Genomic DNA, 20,934 nt, shown 5'->3' on the forward strand with positions numbered 1-20,934 from the left:
GCGGGCACTTATGTGTATGAAAAAGCAAGTGTGTTTGTTAATGCATGTGTCACAGAGTATTTGTGTGTGTGAAGGTTTGAGTAACTGTGTGTGTATGCAAGAGAGTTTTTGTGAGCATTTGTGTGAATGTTTGGGTATGTTTGCATTTCATTGTCTAAATATGAACTTTTCCATGATACCTGAAATATGTGTACCAAAAGAAATACATTAAATCTGATTTAATTACTACCTTGAAAAAAAATGAGATGTTAAATGGATGGAGAGTTCTAGGAAAGGAAGGAAGGAAGTAGAAGCACTGTGGTGATGATGATAGTGTTCCCTTAGGCTCCTTTGAGAATCCCAGCTGTAATTGTTGTTTATTATGTTGGTGGTGATGATGGTGATTCTACCATCTGCAGGCAAATTCTAGCTCTCCCAAGAAGATGACCAACAGCACCACACTGGTGGAGTTCTGGCTGCTCGGGTTCCATAGCCTTCCTGGCTGGCAGACCCTGCTCTTCATTGTGTTCTTGGTCATCTACATCCTAACTATCACAGGGAACATTGTCATCATCTCAGTGGTGAGGCTGGAACCCCAGCTCCACTCGCCCATGTACTCCTTCCTCCAGAACCTCTCCTTTCTGGAGATCTGCTACACCAGCACCATCATGCCCAAGATGTTGGCCAACCTACTGGTAGAGAGGAAGACCATCTCGTTTGCTGGATGCATGGCACAGCTCTATTGCTTTGTCTTCCTGGGGGCCACTGAGTGCTTCCTCCTGGCAGTGATGGCTTATGACAGGTACCTTGCCATATGTTACCCATTACACTACACAGTGGCCATGAGTGATGCATCTTGTACCCGCCTGGCCATGGGCTCCTGGGTGACTGGCATCTTCACAGGTCTCTTACCCTGCTTGCTAATCTCCAGGCTCAGTTTCTGTGGCTCCAACCAGATTAAACACTTCTTCTGTGATATCTCTCCATTGCTCAAGCTCGCCTGCTCAGACACCTCCACTACCGAGGTTGTCATATTCATTCTCTCCCTCCTGGTCCTCATCAGCTGCCTGCTGCTGACCCTAGTGTCTTACCTCTTCATCATTCTCACCATCCTAAAGATCCCCTCCTCCTCTGGGAAGAGGAAGACCTTCTCCACCTGTGGCTCACACCTGGCCGTGGTGGCCATCTACTATGGCACCATGATCTTCATGTACGTCCGCCCCACCTCCAGCCTGCCTTCGGAGCTCAATAAGATTATCTCTGTGTTCTACACCATCATCACCCCCCTTCTGAACCCCATCATCTACAGCCTGAGGAACAAGGACTTCAGGGATGCTTTAAAGAAAGTAATCAGCAGGCAGTGCAGTCTGCACAGAGTGTAAATATAAGGGGCTGGAGGTTGGATTCTGGCTTACGCCGAGGGGCCTTTATACCAAACTGGGTGTATAAAAGTGAGTGTAAGTTACAACTACATCCACTTTCACTTTCTTGTACACTGCCAGAATATTGTAAAAGGGCCTCAGTGATTATCTAGCTATCCTCTCACAAACCCCTCTATTGATAAAAAATTGAATCCTTTTGTATAAAGTTTTCCCAAATAAATGCACACACAATTTGAACATTTGCTGTGGTGATTTACCTACCTGATTTTTGATTTAATGTGTTGTCTCATTTTTCTTGGTTTATTTCATTATCATGCAGTCTGAGCACCTTGAAATGCTTCACCAATAAACCATACTTCTTTTATGTGTGATATTTTATTCGAAGTGTGAAGGAGTAACTGCTTGACACTGATATATAGAGAAAGAAACATACATAGAGAAAGACCACAGGCACAGTTTGGTGACAAAGGCATTTGGCCAGGTTTATTGCCCAGAAGGCGCAGTCCTAATGACTCTGACAACTTGCACAAATACATTGAAAAATGAGTGCTCTGTGACAAGGAGCGGCTCAGTCAGCCCTGGGAATCTCTGCTGTCCCCTCGGCACACAAAGGGTTAAGGTGAGGTTCCCCCAACATTTATAGACTGAGTCAAACGACTAGGATGCACAGCTTACATACCACTTTACATGTTTCATGACATCTGTTTGTTACCTTCACTTGCTCCTTACATCTTGGACACAACATCCCTCTTCCTTGTTCTGTCAAACCATCTTATCTTATAATAGATTGGAGCATACCTGTACAAGCCTTCTGAAATATATTTACATGAATATCTAATGCCTAATAATTCTTAGGAATACCTATGTTTTAGCAACGTGAGCAACAACTTTGCCAAGTTCATGTACTGGACAGTGAAATTATAAGCATCTGCTTCAATATGTGGCCTGACTGTCGTTCCCAGCCTCTAGTTCAGGCCTTAGATCTTGTGCCAGGCCCAGTGCTCCAGGCTGTCTAGCTGCTACATAGGGAAATTCTGATATTTTGATACTTCAAAAAATGCCATTTTGGGGAGTGGGGAGGAGGGAGGTGGACAAGACGTTCCCACAATTTTTGATTCAGAAATGACAAAACATTTCATTGTTACAGAAAATAAACATTTAATTTGACCAGAACTGCAATGTTTTGTCTTAAGTCACTGCAATATGAATAACATCTTCCTACTGATTCATGCTGTCTTATGGGACTTATATCTCCAGTCATAGAATCATAGAATGGCAGGACTGGAAGGGACCTTGAGAGGACTTCTAGTCCAGTCCCCTGCACTCAAGGCATGGCTAAGTATGATCTAGACCATCCCTTATATTGACAGAGATTTCACAATCTCCTCAGACAATTTATTCCAGTGCAATATCTCATGCCTGCCTTCTTTGCTATGGGCTTGGATTCCTGGCCAGACTGCAGGAGTGCACAAAGGGAAATGTAGTCAGGCCAAGGACCCTGGTATATAAGACACGTGAATTACAACTCCCATCAGGCAAGTGGAACCACAGGGAAATACAGTTCATGGCTTTCAAGGCCAGCTGTGACCAATGTTATTATCTAGTCTGACCTCTTGTATAACACAAGACATTATTTCCCCAAACATAATTTCTCTTTGAACTGGAACATATATTTAATAAGTAATAAATCTGAGCTTGATTTTAAAATTCCAGTGATGGAAAATTCAACATAACCTTTGTTAAATTGTGGGTTAATTGTTCTCACTCTTAAATTGCATGCTTAATTTCCAGTCTGAAATTTGTCTTGCTTCAATAAAGGTTAATGTTAAATCAATTTATTTTTAGCAGATTCAAAACAAACCATTTTTCGTTCACTTCCACAAATCAAAACATTTTGATTTGCACTTAATAGCATATTTTGTTTTGAGTTTTCTAATGGAAAACAGAAAAAAAAATCAGCAGAAGTGAAGTTGTCTGCAAAAAAAAAATCAATTTTATGGAAAATGCATTTTCCACAGAAAAATTCCAACTAGCTTTATTAATTACCCATGGTTCATTTAGTTCTAGACTTTCTTTAAGACCACCAAAAAAGAGAACAATCAGTGTCAGATGTGACACTGATGATGTGATGTAGACATCAAATCCCCCTGGGCAAAAGACTAGGAAAAGCCCTAGCTCACCCAGGGTCAAAGCTCCTAATAGCAAAAATGACTAGCAGTTGGTTCTCAGACCACATTCCTCGATTCTTTGATATGTACAATTAATGATGCAATAATTATGGCTGAGATTTTAAGTGAGCCTGAGAGAACTAGGTGCAAAAATCCCATTGTCTATTAATGGAATTGGGGTAACTACTTCTCTTAGGCCTTTTTGAAAAATCCCAAGCATCATTATTACACTTCCTTTGGGTCCTTGTTACTGAGAAATTTACATAGGTGATCATGTCCCTGAGGGACCAATGTTGAGCAAATATATCTTCATAATAATGAGGACTGTTCTTAGACAATGCTTGGAGAAACTACTGTCCATAAACAAAATGTCATCATAATTCAAAGTACAAATAAAGAGAAATATAACTGTGTGGCGGAAAAAATGTCCACGTGTTGTGTTTGGATCAGAACCAGCCTGAGGCCCTTTATTTCAAGCAATGCGCATTGCAAGGAGAGACAGGCAGGGCTGCTCTGCTGAATACAGAAATACAGGAGCTTATATAGCTTAAAACCACAACTGGTCACACATACTTTTGCATCGATCTTTTGCCTTGTTAGGAATCTATCAAAACAAGCTTCCTTATTTGGGGTATAGAAAAACAAGCGTTTTCCTGTTATTCACAGGTGTTTCTTGTGTGGTTTAACATCCTTTCTAACACTACTGTTGTGGTTACACTTTAACATGCCTGTCTGTTACAAATTGTTCTGCTTAAAACTTTTCTTTTGCCTTCCCTCCTGCCCCTTATACACAGAAACAAGCTTGACCATTGTCTAAGGCCTAGACAGGCTTGACCAAAGTCTGAGGCCTATTAAATTTTCCTTCACAATTGTTTATATATATGTATTTATCCTGACATCTAGCTATCTATCTATCTACTGTTGTATCTAACTGACAAAAATTAAACAAGGAATTGAAGGAGGAAAGAAACAACTCATCGAGTCAATATAGCTTCTCAGACATAAAATGACAAGAGTTAGGAAAGTCTCTCATCTTAATGTGACAGTTTTAGATGACACAATGGAGCTTTTATACCATGCAGTTCTTTTCTTTAATAAAAAAAAAAAAAAAAAGGTCCAGAGGCAAATCTGAGAACTGCAGGCCTGTAAACCCTAACTTCAGTATCAGGAAAATTGGTTGAAGCTATAGTAAAGAATAGAATTCGCAGACATATATAAATGAACTTGATTTGCAGGGGAAGAAAACATTTTTTAAAAAAGGAAAATCATGCCTTATAGTTCATTTGAATTATGTGAGTGGGTCAACAAACATGGAAAAGGGTGACCCAGTTGATATAGTGTACTTGGAAATTCAGAAAGCCTTTCAAAGGGTCCCACATCAAAGGCTCTTAAGCAAAGTAAGCAGACATGGGATGAGAGGGAAAATCCTTTCATGGATCAGTAACTGATTAAAAGATAGGAAATAAAAGGTTGGCATACATTGTCAGCTTTCACAGTGAAGAGAGGGTAAATAATGGGGCACCCCAAGGATCTGTACTGGAACCAGTGCAGTGCAACATATTCATAAATAATCTGGAAAAAAAAGGTAAACAGTGAGATGACAAAGTTTGCAGATGATACAAAATTACTCAAGATAGTTACATCCAAAGCTGACTATGAAGAGTTTCAAAGGGATCTCATTAAACTGGGTGGCTGGGTAAGAAAATGGCAGATGAAATTCAATGTTGATAAATGCAAACAAATGCACATTGTAAAACAGAATCTCATCTATGCATACAAAATAATGGAGTCTAAATTAGCTGATACTGCTCAGGAAAGAGATCTTGGAGTCATTGTGGATAGTTCTCTGAAAACATCCACTCAACACACCGTTCAGTCAAAAAAGCTAACAGAATGGTAGGATCCATTAGGAAATGGATAGAAAGTCAGACAGAAAATATCAAAATGCCACTATATAGATAGATGATGTGCCTGAACCTTGAATGTACTTATGGTCAGCCCATCTCAAAAAAGATATATTAGAATTGGAAAAGGTAGAGAAAAAGGCAACAATTCTCTATGAGGAGACATTGAAATGACTGGAACTGTTCATCTTACAAAAGAGATGACTGACAGGGAATATGATAGAGATCTATAAAGTAATTAATGATGTGGAGAAAATGAATATTTACCCCCTTCACATAACACATGGACCAGGAGTCACTGAACCAAATTAATAAGCAGCAGGTCTAAAACAAACATTACACATAACACACAGTCAACTTATGGAACTCATTGCTGGGAGATGTTTTGAAGGCCACAAATATAATTGGGTTCAGAAAAGAATAAGATAAGTTAATGGTCCTTTAGTGAATTTTAGCCAAAATGATCAGGAAAACAACCCCATGTTCTGGGTGTCCCTAAGACTCTGACTGCCAGAAGCTGGGACTGTATGACAGGGGATAGATCAGTCAATAATTGGCTTATTCTGTTCATTCCCTCTGGAGCATCTGGCCACTGTCACAATACAGGATACTGGGCTAGACGGACCATCGGTCTGACCCAGTGTGGCCATTCTTATGTTCTGGGAAAGTTGCAAGTCATTGCAATGGATTTTATTTATCTGCCCATCATGACAGAAATACAACCATCAGATTGAAAGTATTTGCCTCAGCATTTGAATGAGCTGAGGGTTGGTGTGATAACAACACTGCTATCTTAAAGCGTTTTCCATTGTTGGAAGCAGTGAAGCACACAGCATATTTTTTAAAGCCGTGGTCAGGAAATGCTGCTGTTGGCCTTGCCAGAGCACGTACAACTAGCAGTGTGAACCAAAGGCTGTGAATCAGAGTAGGCCTGGTCATGGCAGAACAGTAACATACCAGGTATTGGCTGACCAAGTAAGCACATTCCTGACGGTAAAAGAACACCCAGAGCTCGCAGGTAGCTATGGAAACACATTCCTAAGAGATGGCACATGGACACACACCGACCCCATGTAAGAAAAGGATGGCGTGACAGGATCAGGGATGAGGAAGTAGGATGTTTTTATTGAACGAGCAGGTATAAAGGTGGTAACTAACAACACCTGGAGTGTCATACTTGACTTGTTTGTATGAAGGTCTAAAAGGAGTAGTTATAGGAGGGGTAACTTTGTATCAGCAAATGGGACAGGCCCCTGGTGTCCTGACTGAGCCTTTCCCTTGTCAGGGGCAGACATGTGTTAGTATCCCTGTGACCCGTCGGACAGGGTGGAGTACCGTGCACTGCTGATAATAAACCTGTCTGAACTCTTTCACCCCCAAACCGAGCCCATGGTCTGTCTCTATGAGTAACATCGAGGTCTGCTCAATCAGCAAGCTGCATCCTCTGCTCTTGCAACCAACACTGGAGCTCCAAGAACAGCAGCATTGAGCAGCCGTAACAATTTTGTGGCCCTAACAACATTCCTCAGCACTAACAACATCTGCAAGGCCATGGAGCATTTCAAACATGCACACACACACCACTTGCAATGATGTATGGGGTAGTTCCATTAATTGCTGACTCCAGTAGCACATCTTGTACCTCCCCAAGTCAAAGCATGGGATGCAGTGGGTAACAAAGCCACAAAATGAGGGAGACAAAAAATATCACTCATGCAAGAAACCTAAAATGATATGTGATTCCTTCTTTTAGTGTGGGAAAACTAAAATGGTCTTGTGGGTCATGCACTAGGATGGCTCTCAGAAGAGATCACTTCAATTCCCTGCTCCATCACTAACTCCCTGTAGGGCCTGGTAGCATGTAAATTCATATTTCTTTGCCTCAGTTTATCATTTGTAACAAGTCCGCATGCCGCCTTACCAGAATGACATAGACACAGTTTAGGGGGGTTCCCAGAAGGGTCGTGAAACACCATCTGTGTTAAGGGGGGTTCTGCTGAAGTTGGAGACATTAAAAGAGACAAGTCTGTCCAATTTGGTGGAAAGCACAACAGGGACACATGCTACATGAGCGTGCATGGGAACTATGAGACTGTCAGATACTCCTTTATTACCCTGAATGAGCTACCCAGAGCATGGACTGTAGCGAAGGTGGGATAACATCCTCCATAGAGACAATGCTAACTGGCACAGAGAAACTGTTGTGGATTGGCCAGGCATAGGACTGGTGCAGATTAGTCCCTTCACAGAGCAAGAAGGGAACTAAATACCACACTGGTACTCTAAGTCACAATTCAGTCCCTAACCTGTTCCTCAAACAGCACAGGTAATGTTAGGATTTTGAAAGGGGGCTAAGAGTATTACAATAATACAATTCTAGAAATGCAGGGCTGGAAGGGACCCCAAGAGGTCATCTAGACCAGCCCCTTGTTCTGAGGAGGACGAAATAAACCTAGAGCATCCCTGATAAGTGTTTTTCCAACTTGTTCTTAAAAACCTCCAATGATGGAGATTCCAGAACCTCACTTAGAAGCCTGTTCCAGGGCTTAATTATCCTTATAATTGTAAAGACTTTCCTAACATCTGACCTAAATCTCCCTTGCCACAGCTCAAGCTCATTCCTTCTTGTCCCACCTTCAATGGACATGAAGAACAATTGATCACCATCCTCAACATATCTGAAGACTTTTGTCAGATCTCCCCCTTCCCCAGTCTTCATTTCTCAAGAGCAATCATGCCCAGTTTTTTAACCTTTCCTCATAAGTCAGGGTTTTTTAAACTTTTTATCATTTTTGTTACTCTCCTCCAGACTTTCTCCAATTAATCCACGTTTCCTAAAGTGTGTTGGGGTTATCCCAAGACCTTTTCCATTCAGTTCCCCAAGAACTCAGTTTGACTCCAGTCTCCTCACTCAGGTTCCTTTATTTGGCATACAGCAATGCCATGTTGAGCCCATCACACTCAAGCAAAGAGGGTGGGAATAGGGAGTACCACAAATCCAAAGTGGCACAGCAAACCTCTTCCTTCATTCACATTTACATATTACATTGTAATTACTATACATTGCATCACATATTTTTGGATTAGCTTGGTTAGTTTGCAGGAACCAATCTCTATATGGCATGTTTTGCTCGTGCACTTTCCATGCTCAAACTACTCTTTACCTCTTCTTTACTTTCCTGACTTATCCTGTCCATTGTTATCTTGTTCATGATAAATGGCTTCCTGGGTGTTCTCGCTCTTATCTTGGCTATCTTAGATATTTTGTCTTTTAGCTTACTGAACCATTTACTTTCTTTTTTAGCACAGATATTCCTTTTTAAGCCTGCTAATCAATTTATCTCCCTACTCCTGTCTTCTAAGAAATGAGGCCTCTCCCATATTTAATTACTTATGTCAGGCCAGGCCTTCAGTCCTAAAAAGCACGGCACCAAGAATTTGACACAGTACTCCAGCCAAGGCCTCCCCAGTGCCAAATATAGCATGACAATTGCTTCCCATGTCTTTCACATGACTCTCCTGTTAATACACCCCGGAAAGATATTAGCCTTTTTTGTAACTACATTATTTTGTTGAGTCATATTCAATTTGTGATCCACTATCACACCCAGATTCTTTTCAGCAGTACTACTGCCTAATCCATTTTCCCATTTCTGCTCCACAGGTCAAAAACCTGGGTCTGCAAGGTTTATAGGAGCAGCCACACACAAACCCTCCAGCTGGCAGCCTGCTGGTGTTTGCTTGCCTGGGACCCATGAAGGCCAGCCCCAGTTTAAGGCTCCACCCCTACAGTCCTATTGGCAGAGTCCTGGAACAGCTGATTGGCCTGCTTGCCCTACTTAAGCCAACAGCAGGAACAAAAAGCTCTCTGAACAATAGGACTTCACCCTGTTTTGGACTGTGCACTGCCTACTCCTGCCTCAGTGTGACTCCTGCATCTGTTTTGCGATTCTGACCTCCAGTCTGTCTCCTGACTTGGACGTCCTGGGATCCTGACTGTGGCTCCGGAATCATGATTCTGATCTTCAGTTTGTCTCCTGCTTCTGACCTCCTGATATCCTAACTCCTGTCTTGTGACTGAGGATTTTGGCTCTGAATACGAAGTCTGGAGGCCCATAACCTGTCCATGGCAAATATTTACTTGTATATTTTGACAAATGATGCTGATAGTTATAAAGCTTGAACCTTTGAATCTAAGCATCTACTATTATTAAATAATTATTGTCTGATCCTTCAATAACTTGGTGCAACTTTGAAAATGTAAACTGATAAAAAATAGAAAAAATTCTTAAAATTAAGGTCAATATTATCCATCAAAATTGTATATAATCAAATTCTGCCAAGCCTAACTAATAATAGCAATCAGTCATCCACTACATAATTTCATGGGGTTTTGGCTCCATAATCCATTAGCATCTGAAAACAATTGACTTAAAAGCAAACACACTCCTGAGAGATAGCACAGGAACACACCAACACTTCATAAAAATAAGGGTGGGATGACAGGATAATGGATAAGGATGTTTTGTACAATGATAAGGGTGGTAACTAACAACATCTCGAGTGTAATACGCAATGTTTGTATCAATGTATAAAAGGGGAGGTCATGGGAGGGCAATCTTTGTGCTAGTCTTGGGGACAGCATCCTGGTATGCTGCTTGAGTCGGTACCATTGTCGCAAGTACACGTGGGTTAGCGCACATGTAAACATTGAGATGGGGCACTAGGACCATGCTTCATCAAAAATAAATCTGGTAGAGTACCTTGCCACCGAAACAAGTCTGTGGTCTTTCTTTATGAACAACATTGAGGTCTGATGAATCAGCAAGCTGCGTCCTCCACAGAACCAGAAACAGCAGTACTTAGCAGCCTTATCAACATTTACCAGCACTAACAACAGGGGGCAGCAGAGGGTGGAGGTGGGGAAAGGGCACCTATACAGTATAATGTGCACTAGGGGAAGCAGAAGTTGAGGGCGGGGAAGGGGAGGCTATGTCATATAATGGGCACTAGGGGCAGCAGATGTTGGGGGCAGGGAAGGGGAGGCTATACTGTATAATGGGCACTAGGGGCAGCAGAAGGTGGGGGTGACAAAGGGGCACTGGGGAAGCAGAGGGTCGGGGGTGGGGAAGCAGTGACTCTATTGTACAATGGGCACTGGGGTAGCAGAGGCTGAGGGGTGGGGAAGGGCAGCTATGCCATATTATGGGCACTGGGGCAGCAGAAATTAGCGTTGGGAAAGGGAAGGCAATACTGTATATTTGGTACTGGGGCAGAAGGCGGTGGGGGTGCGAAAAAGGTCATTATACTGTATAATGGGCACTAGTGGCAGCAGAGGGCGGGGGTGGGGAAGGGGCGGCTATACTGTATAATGGGCACTAGGGGTAGCAGAGGGTGGGGGTGGGGAAGGGGTGGCTATACTGTATAATGGGCACGAGGGGCAGCAGAGGGCAGGGGTAGGGAAGGGGCGGCTATACTGTATAATGGGCACTAGGGGGCAGCAGAGGGTGGGGGTGGGGAAGGGGCGGCTATACTGTATAATGGGCACTAGGGGTAGCAGACAGAGTGGGTGGAGAAGGGGCCGCTATCCTGTATAATGGGTACTGGGGCAGCAGAGGGTGAGGGGCAGAGAAGTGGCAGCTATACTGTATAATGGACACTTGGGGCAGCAGAGGGTTGGGGTGGGGATGGGGCAGCTATACTTATCATGAACACTAGGGGTAACAATTGGTGAGGCGTGGGGAAGGGGCAGCTCTACTGTGTAATGACCAACTGTGAGTATTTGAAGTAGTTCTTATACTTATTGAGAAATGGAGTCGAAAGGAGCCCAACACATTTTCCTTTATTCTTTCAGTTTCAGTCTAACACGTTGTCATACACATAGAACTGTGGGGTAGCATAAAATCCCTCCTGAGCAGCTGTACTGAATCCTGACCTGTAAGGGGCTAAGGCTTGGTCTACACTGGAGGGGAGGGGGAATCGATCTAAGTTATGCAACTTCAGCTACATGAATAACGTAGCTGAAGTGAGCTGTAGCTCACGAAATCTCATGCTCAAATAAATTGGTTAGTCTCTAAGGTGCCACAAGTACTCCTTTTCTTTTTGCGAATACAGACTAACACGGCTGTTACTCTGAAACCTATACTTAGACCTACTCACCACGGTGTCTTCACTGCAGTGAGTCGACTGCTGCCGCTCCCCCGTCGACTCTGCCTGCACCTCTCGCAGAGGTGGAGTACAGGAGTCAACGGGAGAGCACTTGGGGGTAGATTTATCGTGTCTAGACTAGACACGATAAATCGACCCCACTGGATCGATCGCTGCTTGCCAATCTGGCGGGTAGTGTAGACATACCCTAAGAAGCTCAAATAACCTGTTTGGCACCTGACCAAAAGGACCAATAAGGAAAAAAGATACTTTAAATCTTGTGGGGGGGGGGAGGTTTTGTTTGTGATCTTTTTGTTGTTCCCTCTCTGGATGGAAAGAGAGACCAGGCAGGTAAAACATCTCCTAAAACCATACCTGAAATGATTAATCTAAGATTACAAAAATTGTAAGTAAAGGGCAAGGAAATGTGTTAGATTATATTTTGTTTTAGCTTGTGAACTTTCCCTATGCTAAGAGGTAATTTCATTCCTGTTTTGTAACTGGGAAGCAGAGTCAGAGTGGAATACCTCTGTGTTTTAAATCTTTTTATGTACCCTGTAAAATTATCTTCCATCCTAATTTTGCAGGTGTGATTCTTTTACTTTTTTTTAAATAAAATTCTTCTTTTAAGAACCTGATTGATCTTCAGTGTCCTAAAAATCATGGGGAAGTTTTAACCTAAGCTGATAGAAATAAGCTTAGGGGGTCTTTCATATGGGTCCCCACATCTGTACCCCAGAGTTCAGAGTGGGGAAGGAACCCTGACATGGTGGCAGCGTAATGGGATCATTTTGAACAAGAAGCACAGAACTCAGGATTTTAAAAGGACACTTTTTTTTTGTCTGCTTGAAAACCAGGGAGGTTGGTTTTTTTTTTAAAGGACACTTTTTTTTTTTAAAGCTGAGAGCATCTGGAGGGTTTTTTTCTTTCTTTGCGTGAGGGCAGAGTAGTTAAGTTACAGCAAGGGAATTCACAAGCCGTTGGGTTGGTTTTTTTTTTTTTCTAGCTCTCAGACTAGGCTAGGCTAAGGGCAAAAAGGCTAGCAAGGGTGACGGAAAGTGAGGTCCAAAAAAAAACTGGAATTAGCGAGCTTGGAAGCTGAAGAGAGACAGAAGGAATATGAAAGACAAATGGCCTTAAAGTGCTTGGAGTTGGAAGTGGAGAAGAGGAGAGAGGGGAAACGCTTGGATACGGATTTAGAGCTGAAACACTTAGATCTGGAAAGGGCTAAGTTGGGTCTACCATATAACCCTGACAGTCTTTCTCCAGGTACCGCTCCCCATTCCAAAAAATTCCCCACCTACAAGGTAGGTGATGATACAGAGGCCCTCTTAGAAAATTTCGAAAGGGCCTGCCTTGGATACAGCATCTCTGCAGACCAATACATGGTAGAGCTGAGGCCGCAGCTCAGTGGACCCTTAGTAGAGGTGGCAGCTGAAATGGCTGAAGAACAGCTATGAACTTTTTTAAAAACAGGCCAGAATTAAAATGGGGCTAACACCCGAGCATGCCGTTCGGCAGTTCAGAGCCCTAAGGTGGAAAACAAAAGTGGCATTTTCCCTACACACCTATCACATTGTAAAAAATTGGGGTGCCTGGATATCAGGAGCAAGTGTTAAATTACTGGAAGATCTGTGTTTCCTAATGCAAATGCAGCAGTTCTTACAGGGTGTTCCTGAGGAAATAGAAAGGTACATCCTAGATGGGAAGCCCAAAACTGTAATCCAGGCAGGGGAGATCGGAACAAAATGGGTTGGAATGGTGTCCCTAGCCTCTCTTCGCCAGAAGCATGATTGCCAGGGCATGGATCAGTTGCTGATAACCTGTCTGTTAATTCCCTTTGGGGCATCTGGCACTGGCCACTGTCAGAGGACAGGATACTGGGCTTGAGGAACCCTTGGTCTGACCCAGTATGACCATTCTTATGTTCCTATGTTCTTATGCTCTCCTAGAAGACAGAGCACTACCTTAGTACTTCCAGCCACTGGCTGGGATTCACCATGTGCCCAAGGGGCTGGCACTGGGGGCTTTCAATGTGGACTCATCAAGTCCTGTCTAAGGGGGTGACAGGTGCTGAAAGTGTGGGGGGTTGTGTGTGTGCAGGGGCAATGTGTGTGTGTGGGGGTGTAAGTATGGGCGGTCTCTCCCTGGCAATGCTCTGGGTGTCCGCACATCATTCAGGGATCAAATCCAGATCTGGCTGCTCCCATCCACTCCGGAGACCAAGTCCCAGGGACCCAGTGGCTCAGAGAGCAGATATCAGCCCCTTCTCACCCAGCTCCCTGCACAGCAGAGACGGAGAGAGGAGGAGGCTGAGATCTCACAGCCAGGTGAGTTTTTACACACACAGTCCTTCTTGCTTCGATTCTTCTGTGGCTGCTGCTCTGTTCTGCCACCTGCCCCTCCCTGCTCTAACCACTAACCCAGCCAGGCGCAAATTCAGGCTGCCAATCAGCAAGAGGTTTCTAACCATCAGAGGGAGGAAGTTCTGAAGCAGGACCCCAATAGGAGTTGTGGGAGGCACACAACTTGGTTAGTTTTAAGGGACAGATAGAGAAATGTATGAGTGCGTGTCATAAATATAAAGGGAAGGGTAACCACCTTTCTGTATACAGAACTATAAAATCCCTCCTGGCCAGAGGCAAAACCCTTTCACCTGTAAAGGGTTAAGAAGCTAAGATAACCTCGATGGCACCTGACCAAAATGACCAATGAGGAGACAAGTTACTTTCAAAGCTGGAGGGGGGAACAAGGGGTCTGTCTGTCTGTGTGATGCTTTTGCCGGGAACAGATCAGGAATGCTCTTCAGAACTCCTTAAGTTGAATAGACACTGGGAGTGGATGGGTCATTACACAAAGTAAAACTATTTCCCCATGTTTATTTCCCCACCCCCACCCCCCACTGTTCCTCAGACGTTCTTGTCAACTGCTGGAAATGGCCCACCTTGATTATCACTACAAAAGGTTTTCTTCCCCTCCCCCCTGGCCCTTCCCCGCTCTCCTGCTGGTAATAGCTCATCTTAAGTGATCACTCTCCTTACAGTGTGTACGGTATCACCCATTGTTTTTCATGTTCTCTATGTATAAATCTCCCCACTGTATTTTCCACTGAATGCATCCAATGAAGTGAGCTGTAGCTCACGAAAGCTTATGCTCAAATAAATTTGTTAGTCTCTAAGGTGCCACAAGTCCTCCTTTTCATTAAGTTAGTAAGTAATCTAGCTAGAAATGCATTAGATTTCCTATTGTTTAATGGCTGGTAAAATAAGCTGTGCTGGATGGAATGTATATTCCTGTTTTTGTGTCTTTTTGTAACTTAAGGTTTTCCCAAGAGGGATTCTCTATATTTTGAATCTGATTACCCTGTAAAGTATTTACCATCCTGATTTTACAGAGGTGATTCTTTTACTTTTTCTTTAATTAAAATTCTTCTTTTAAGAACCTGATTGCTTTTTCATTGTTCTTAAGATCCAAGGGTTTGGGTCTGTGTTCACCTATGCAAATTGGTGAGGATTTTTATCAAGCCTTCCCCAGGAAAGGGGGTGTAGGGCTTGGGAGGATATTTTGGGGGGAAGACGTCTCCAAGTGGGCTCTTTCCCTGTTCTTTGTTTAAGATGCTTGATGGTGGCAGCATAGGGTTCAAGGACAAGGCAAAGTTTGTACCTTGGGGAAATTGTTAACCTAAGATGGTAAGAATAAGCTTAGAGGGTCTTTCATGCAGGTCCCCACATCTGTACCCTAGAGTTCAGAGTGGGGAAGGAACCTTGACTGTGCGATTGTATAATGGGTTGCTTGTGATGGGGGCATGGGTCAGGAGCCCCAGGGATCACTTCCAGTTAATGTCCTGTGTTCCCAATGCTCATGCTTCAGGGTTTCAGCCGGCCACTGGCAGGGGTCAGGAAGGGATTTTCCCCCCTGAAATGTATTCTGAGAGATTTTTTTGTTTGGGAGTTTTTTTGTTTTGTTTTACCTCCTTCCTCTGAAGCACCAGAAGATGCCCACAGCTGGAGATGGGACATTGGATGGAGATGGAGAGGGGGATGAGGTGGCACCGAGCATTCTCTTTTCCCAGCACTTGGCTGGCTGGTTCTCGTCACATGCTCAGGGTCCCACTGATTGACATATGTGGGGTCAGGAAAGAATTTTCCCCCGGCAACATCGGTAGTGACCTAGGAGGGGAATTTTGTGTCCCTCTGCCATGTGTGGTTACAGGTCACTTGCCAGAATTATTTGGGTGGATCTCACTTAACAATTTCCCTGCCATGGCAGGGGCCTTGGGCACTAGCACACCCCTCTCCCTCCTGTTCTCTGCCTGAGGCTGTGATACTTTGGCATCACTTTGGCTGTTGGGTTAGTGTGTGGGTGCTGTTAGTGGCCTGTGCTGTACTAGATGATCGGGCCTTAAATTGTATAATTCTATTCCCCTGACTGCCTCCATAGAACTGGGGGTAAAACACACAAGTTCTGAATCTCAGTGGCTTGTGCTCTAAACCAAAGTCACGTCCTCTCTCAGGCCCATGACTAGAATTCAGGAATCTTGTTTCCCAGCCCGCCTGCCTAACTCACTGCCCCAGTACTCTCCCAGAGCTGGGTTTAGAACCCCAGAGTTTGGACTCTCAGCCTAACCCAATCTGCCTACTAGGCCTCATTCTTTTCCCAGACCTGACTCCCCTCCTTCCATACAGCTCTGCTGATTTTCAGTAGCTGGGGATCTGGGCCATTGTTTTTCCACTACTACACATGCCTAATTAACATGGTGGAGAAAGGTACTCTGATTTAAAATTCTAACCCCTTCCCCTCTTCAGTGCAGGTGTTAGCGCTCGGAACAAACAGCCCCCAGGTGTCTCAGTAATTATCCAGTAAAACCAGGGAAGACCATATTTTAGAGGCCCACCCATTGCCACATTATAATTCTAGCTATGAATTTAAACTGATATAGTTAAATGAGTGGAAAAGGCTGTGTGGGTGTTCTTAATTCAGTTTAAACCAGATTATTCTGGTTTGTTTAAAATCAATTAGGAATAGGTTTAAGCTAACCTGCAATCAGCTTCTTTGAGACCAAAATAAGTGTGTCCAAATATTAGTTTAATATGTCAGTTTAAAAGTCAATTCATGTTATACCAGCCGCTAAGGCCTACATTGTTACAAGAGCCCAATAAAAAACATCCTTCAACTGCCCAGTAGTTCTCCAGAAAAGAGTAGATTTACATTCCAGAATGATAGGCAGACAGCCAGATAAATAGAAAAGTGTGAGAATAGATACATCCAAGTTTAAAAGAAATAAAATAAAGGCTTTAAAACATTTCAGGTAGACTTATTTTCTCTTTCATAAAGGAACAAGAAAAGAAAAAAAGTATTTTACAATTCCTTTGCAGATCGCCTTTAAAAAGAACTTCTGTTCTGTTTGGTATTCTTTGTACTCAGATGATCAGAGTAGATACATTTTTGGGTTTGTCTGGAACCCAGAATTTATGTAAAGCCATTTTAATCAAATCTAGACATACGTATAAAATATATTTATTGGTTTAACATTTCCAATCTCTATTGGAATCTTATGAATCAAATCTATGAATTCATATAATATATATTTACTACTTTAATATTTGACTTTAACTTGTAAAGTAATGTAATGTACAGTTCTTGACCTAATATTTCAACTGATTCTAGAAATGTGTCCTATACGGAAATATTAACGCAATATTTTAATTAGCTCTAGAGGCTAAAAAAATACAATATACAATATATCATTATTAATATTTAATAAAATATTTTAATAAAATCTGGAAATGAGTACAAAACTAGTCAAATGTAATATATAATTGTTAATTTACTATTTTAATTAAAAATGAGCCTATATTATTAATTACTTTAATCAAAATAGAATTCATTGCAGATATAATGCAGATATAATGCAACATGCTTAACAAATCTGGAAATCATCCCAATAATCTTAAATTTAATCAAATCTAGGAATTAACATGATATGTAAATATTAATTTAACATGTGAACTGAATCTAGCAATTAGTACAGTATGGACTTAATGAGTTTAAATTTTCATTGAATCTGGGAATGAATATGATATATAATTCTTAATGTATTATTTTAATCAAAACAGTAATTAATATAAAACAATTCTTCATTTATTATTTAAATTGAATACAGAAATTGAGAGCATATATCGATTTTCATTTATTTTAATCAAAAATAGGAATTGATACAATATGCAGTGAATCAAAAAATCAAATCAAGAAATTATTATAACCTGTAAATTTTAATCCTGGTCATTGACTGGGGTTCCTAGGTGCTACCTCAGTAATAATTAAAAACTAAGTAATTAGTAAATAGTATAATTATCAAGTGACTATACATTAATTTCACATATAATATACATTCAGTTCACAAATAAAAATGGATTCCAGAGTTTAATCATATTGATATATTAATATAGATTTTTCTTCTGCAGAGCTGCGAGGGTCAATCCATGATTGATGTCATTTTTGGATCTATCCAAACTCAAGGTAAGGAATTTTAAAAAGTCACCTAAAGATGCAGCCCTAACCCAGTCAATGTCACTTTTGGCTTGAAGAGTAGGGAGCAGAGAACTTGAAATCAGTTTCCCGTGCTACTCTGAGTATCCTCTGTTGTGTTGACCAGCATAGATGGGGTTTGTGATCTTAGACTGGTCCAGAGGAGCTGATCCAGCTGTAGAAGGAGGAGCAAGAGTTTGTTTCAGAGGCAGGACAGCTAGCCAAATGCCAGAATGCAGGATCTTTGTCTGGTGCTGAGGGTTTCCAAAGGCAGAATAAACCCAGCTTGAGTGTCAGATCCCAAGCAGAGTCTGAAATGTGATATGTATGAGAGAGATACTGACAGTGACTCTGTGTGTGTGTGTATGCTATTCCCTACTACTCTAATGACTCCTCCCCTCCCAGATCTCTAGCTAGAACGTTGGTGTCCTGTTGATTATTTCAGCTCCAGGGCCCCCTGATGAATATGATCAACAATACCATCCCGATGACCAAGTTCATCCTGCTGGATTTCCCCTCCCTGGGCTGGCTGAGTCACACCTTCCTCTGTGCCCTCCTCTCCCTGGCCTATGCTGGGACGCTGGCAGGAAACCTGTGCATTGTGTGGGCCGTGCGGCGGGATCCCCACCTCCAACACCTGCCCATGTACATCCTGCTGGGAAACTTCACCTGGCTGGAGATCTGCTACGTCACGACCACGCTGCCATGGATGCTCTCTGACCTGGTGTCCCCCAGCGTCCCCATCTCCTTCCAGGCCTGCTTTGTGCAGTTTTAATTCTTCTTTTCCATGGGGGCCACCGAGTGCCTCTTCCTCTTGGCCATGGCCTTGGATAGCTACCTGCCATCTGCCACCCCCTGCGCTACCACATCCTCATATCCCACCAGCTCTGCTGGGCCCTGGTGGCCTCTTGCTGGCTCTGTGGCTTCCTTTGGTTTGTAGTGCCCACCGTCCGCATCTCTCAGCTCTCCTTCTGCGGTTCCAACACCCTGGATCATTTTCTCTTTGACCCAGCCCCATTGGTGGCTGCCTCCTGTACCCCAGCTCCCCAGACTGAACAGGCCTGCTATGCCCTGAGCTCCCTCATCATCTTTGTCACCATCCTCTTCATCTTGGCCTCCTACGGGCTAGTCATCAGGGCTGTGCTGTGGCTGCACGCAGGGGCTGGGAAGCACAAGGCCTTCTTCACCTGCACCTCTCACCTGGCCATGGTGGGCCTGTTCTATGGCTCTGCCATGGTCACCTATGTCAACCCAGCTGCCTCAGGGAGCAGCGGGAAAGTGGTGACTCTCTTCTACACAGTGGGGACCCCGCCGCTCAACCCACTGATCTACAACTTGAGGAACAAGGAGATGAAGGAGGCTGAGAGGAGGACCCTGCTGGGGAAGCGGTAAGGGGTTCTGCTCTGGCCCCAGCCTGCAGGCACTGGACTGTCAGGGGGTTGGGCAATGGGATATGGGCCTTTTCCTTCTGGGTGGTGCAGGCTCCAATGCAGCAGGGGGAACACACACAGCATTTTTCATGACCTCTAGGGGCTACTCATAGTATAAAAAATGCCTGTATGATGATACAACTGGAAAATGGGGGGGGGGGCAGGGGCAGGGGCAGGAGAAGGTGGGGGGTATATGTGTCCTTGATGGAGGAAATAAGCTGTGCACAGTGTGTGTGTGTTTGCAGGGGCTAGGAGTGCAAACTGAGTGTGTGTGCAGGGAGGCTGGCTCGCATCACTGCCCTTTCTGTGCAGCTGTATTTAAAAGCGGATACCTGGATAAAAGTGTTATCACACTTAGAGCCAAAGAGCAAAGTTCTGCTCTCCTTTTCTCTGCTGTCAAGCAAAAGCAACCCCAGTGATTTGCAGAGACTGACACCAGTGCAACTGGGACCAAAATCATGGTGACATTATGTTTGTACATTATGGATCACACACCCTTCCCACAGCCAGAGATAGAACCCAGGAATCCCAGCACCCCCAGACTAACTCAGGGCTAGGGACAGAAATGAGAAGGCTTCTAACCATCAGAGGTGTGAGGTTCTGGAACAGATTCCCAATACGAGTTGAGTTAAAACTACGAGTTAAAACAATTACTTTTAAGGGAGAGCTGGACAAATATATGAGTGGGGTTGTATGATGGGGTTTCTTGTGATGGGGAGGGGGACAGGGTTTAGCAATCCTGAAGGTCCTTTCTGGTTCATTTCTGATGTTCCTAGAAGCTCATGCTTCACGGTTTCAGCTGGACACCTGCAAGGGGTGATGAGGGATTTCCCCTCCCCCTCAGCACCAAAAAATATTCTATTTTTTTTTTGAGAGGGGTTGTTTGTGTTCTTGTCTTCTTCCTCCAAAGCATCAGGGATGGCCACTGCTGGAGAAGGGAAATTGAATGGGGGTGGGCATGGCTCGGAGGTGGCACTGAGCATTCTCTGTTGCAGGTGCTTGGCTTGCTGATTTTTGCTCACATGCTCTGGGTCTAACTGGTCACCATATGTGGGGTGGGGAAGGAATTAGCCCCCCGGTCAGATTGGCAGTGACCTTGGGGGTTTTGCACCTTCCTCTGCTGCGTGGGATGCAGCTCACTCATCAGGATTATCTGGGTTTATCTCACTTAACCCTTTCCCTGCTATTGTCAGGCTCTTGGTTCACATCAGTCCCTGCTATTCTCTGCCTGTGGCACATAATAATTTAGTCACCAATGGACTGTCCTATTTTGGTCTAAATTTTGGTCTGCTGGGTGGTGTTGGTGGCTTGTGATTTACAGAAGGTCAGGTGAGGTGAGGTGGCGATCCCTGGTGGGCTGGCTTAAACTCTAACCAATGAGTCCCCACTCCCAGAT

General features: G+C 43.5%; 1 protein-coding gene and 1 pseudogene across 1 annotated transcript; both read left to right on the forward strand.

The window, feature by feature from the left end:
• The first annotated feature begins 422 nt into the window (after positions 1 to 422).
• LOC125629467 (olfactory receptor 11L1-like) lies at positions 423 to 2,399 on the forward strand. Its single transcript, XM_048834870.1, has 2 exons — positions 423 to 1,325; positions 2,355 to 2,399. The coding sequence occupies exons 1-2, from the start codon at positions 423 to 425 to the stop codon at positions 2,397 to 2,399; spliced, it is 948 nt and encodes a 315-aa protein (XP_048690827.1).
• A 16,169-nt stretch (positions 2,400 to 18,568) lies between these two features.
• On the forward strand, positions 18,569 to 19,500 carry LOC125629468 (olfactory receptor 11G2-like; annotated as a pseudogene).
• Positions 19,501 to 20,934: the final 1,434 nt, after the last annotated feature.

Source organism: Caretta caretta, chromosome 13 (genome assembly GCF_965140235.1).
Source record: "Caretta caretta isolate rCarCar2 chromosome 13, rCarCar1.hap1, whole genome shotgun sequence".
NCBI lineage: Eukaryota > Metazoa > Chordata > Testudines > Cheloniidae > Caretta > Caretta caretta.

Excerpts from the sequence above, each read along its gene's own strand:
- LOC125629467 (XM_048834870.1), top strand. The coding sequence starts at position 423 with ATGACCAACAGCACCACACTGGTGGAGTTCTGGCTGCTCGGGTTCCAT. Across the intron at positions 1,326-2,354 it reads TCAGGGATGCTTTAAAGAAA|GCCCAGTGCTCCAGGCTGTC; the intron begins GTAATCAGCAGG and ends ATCTTGTGCCAG.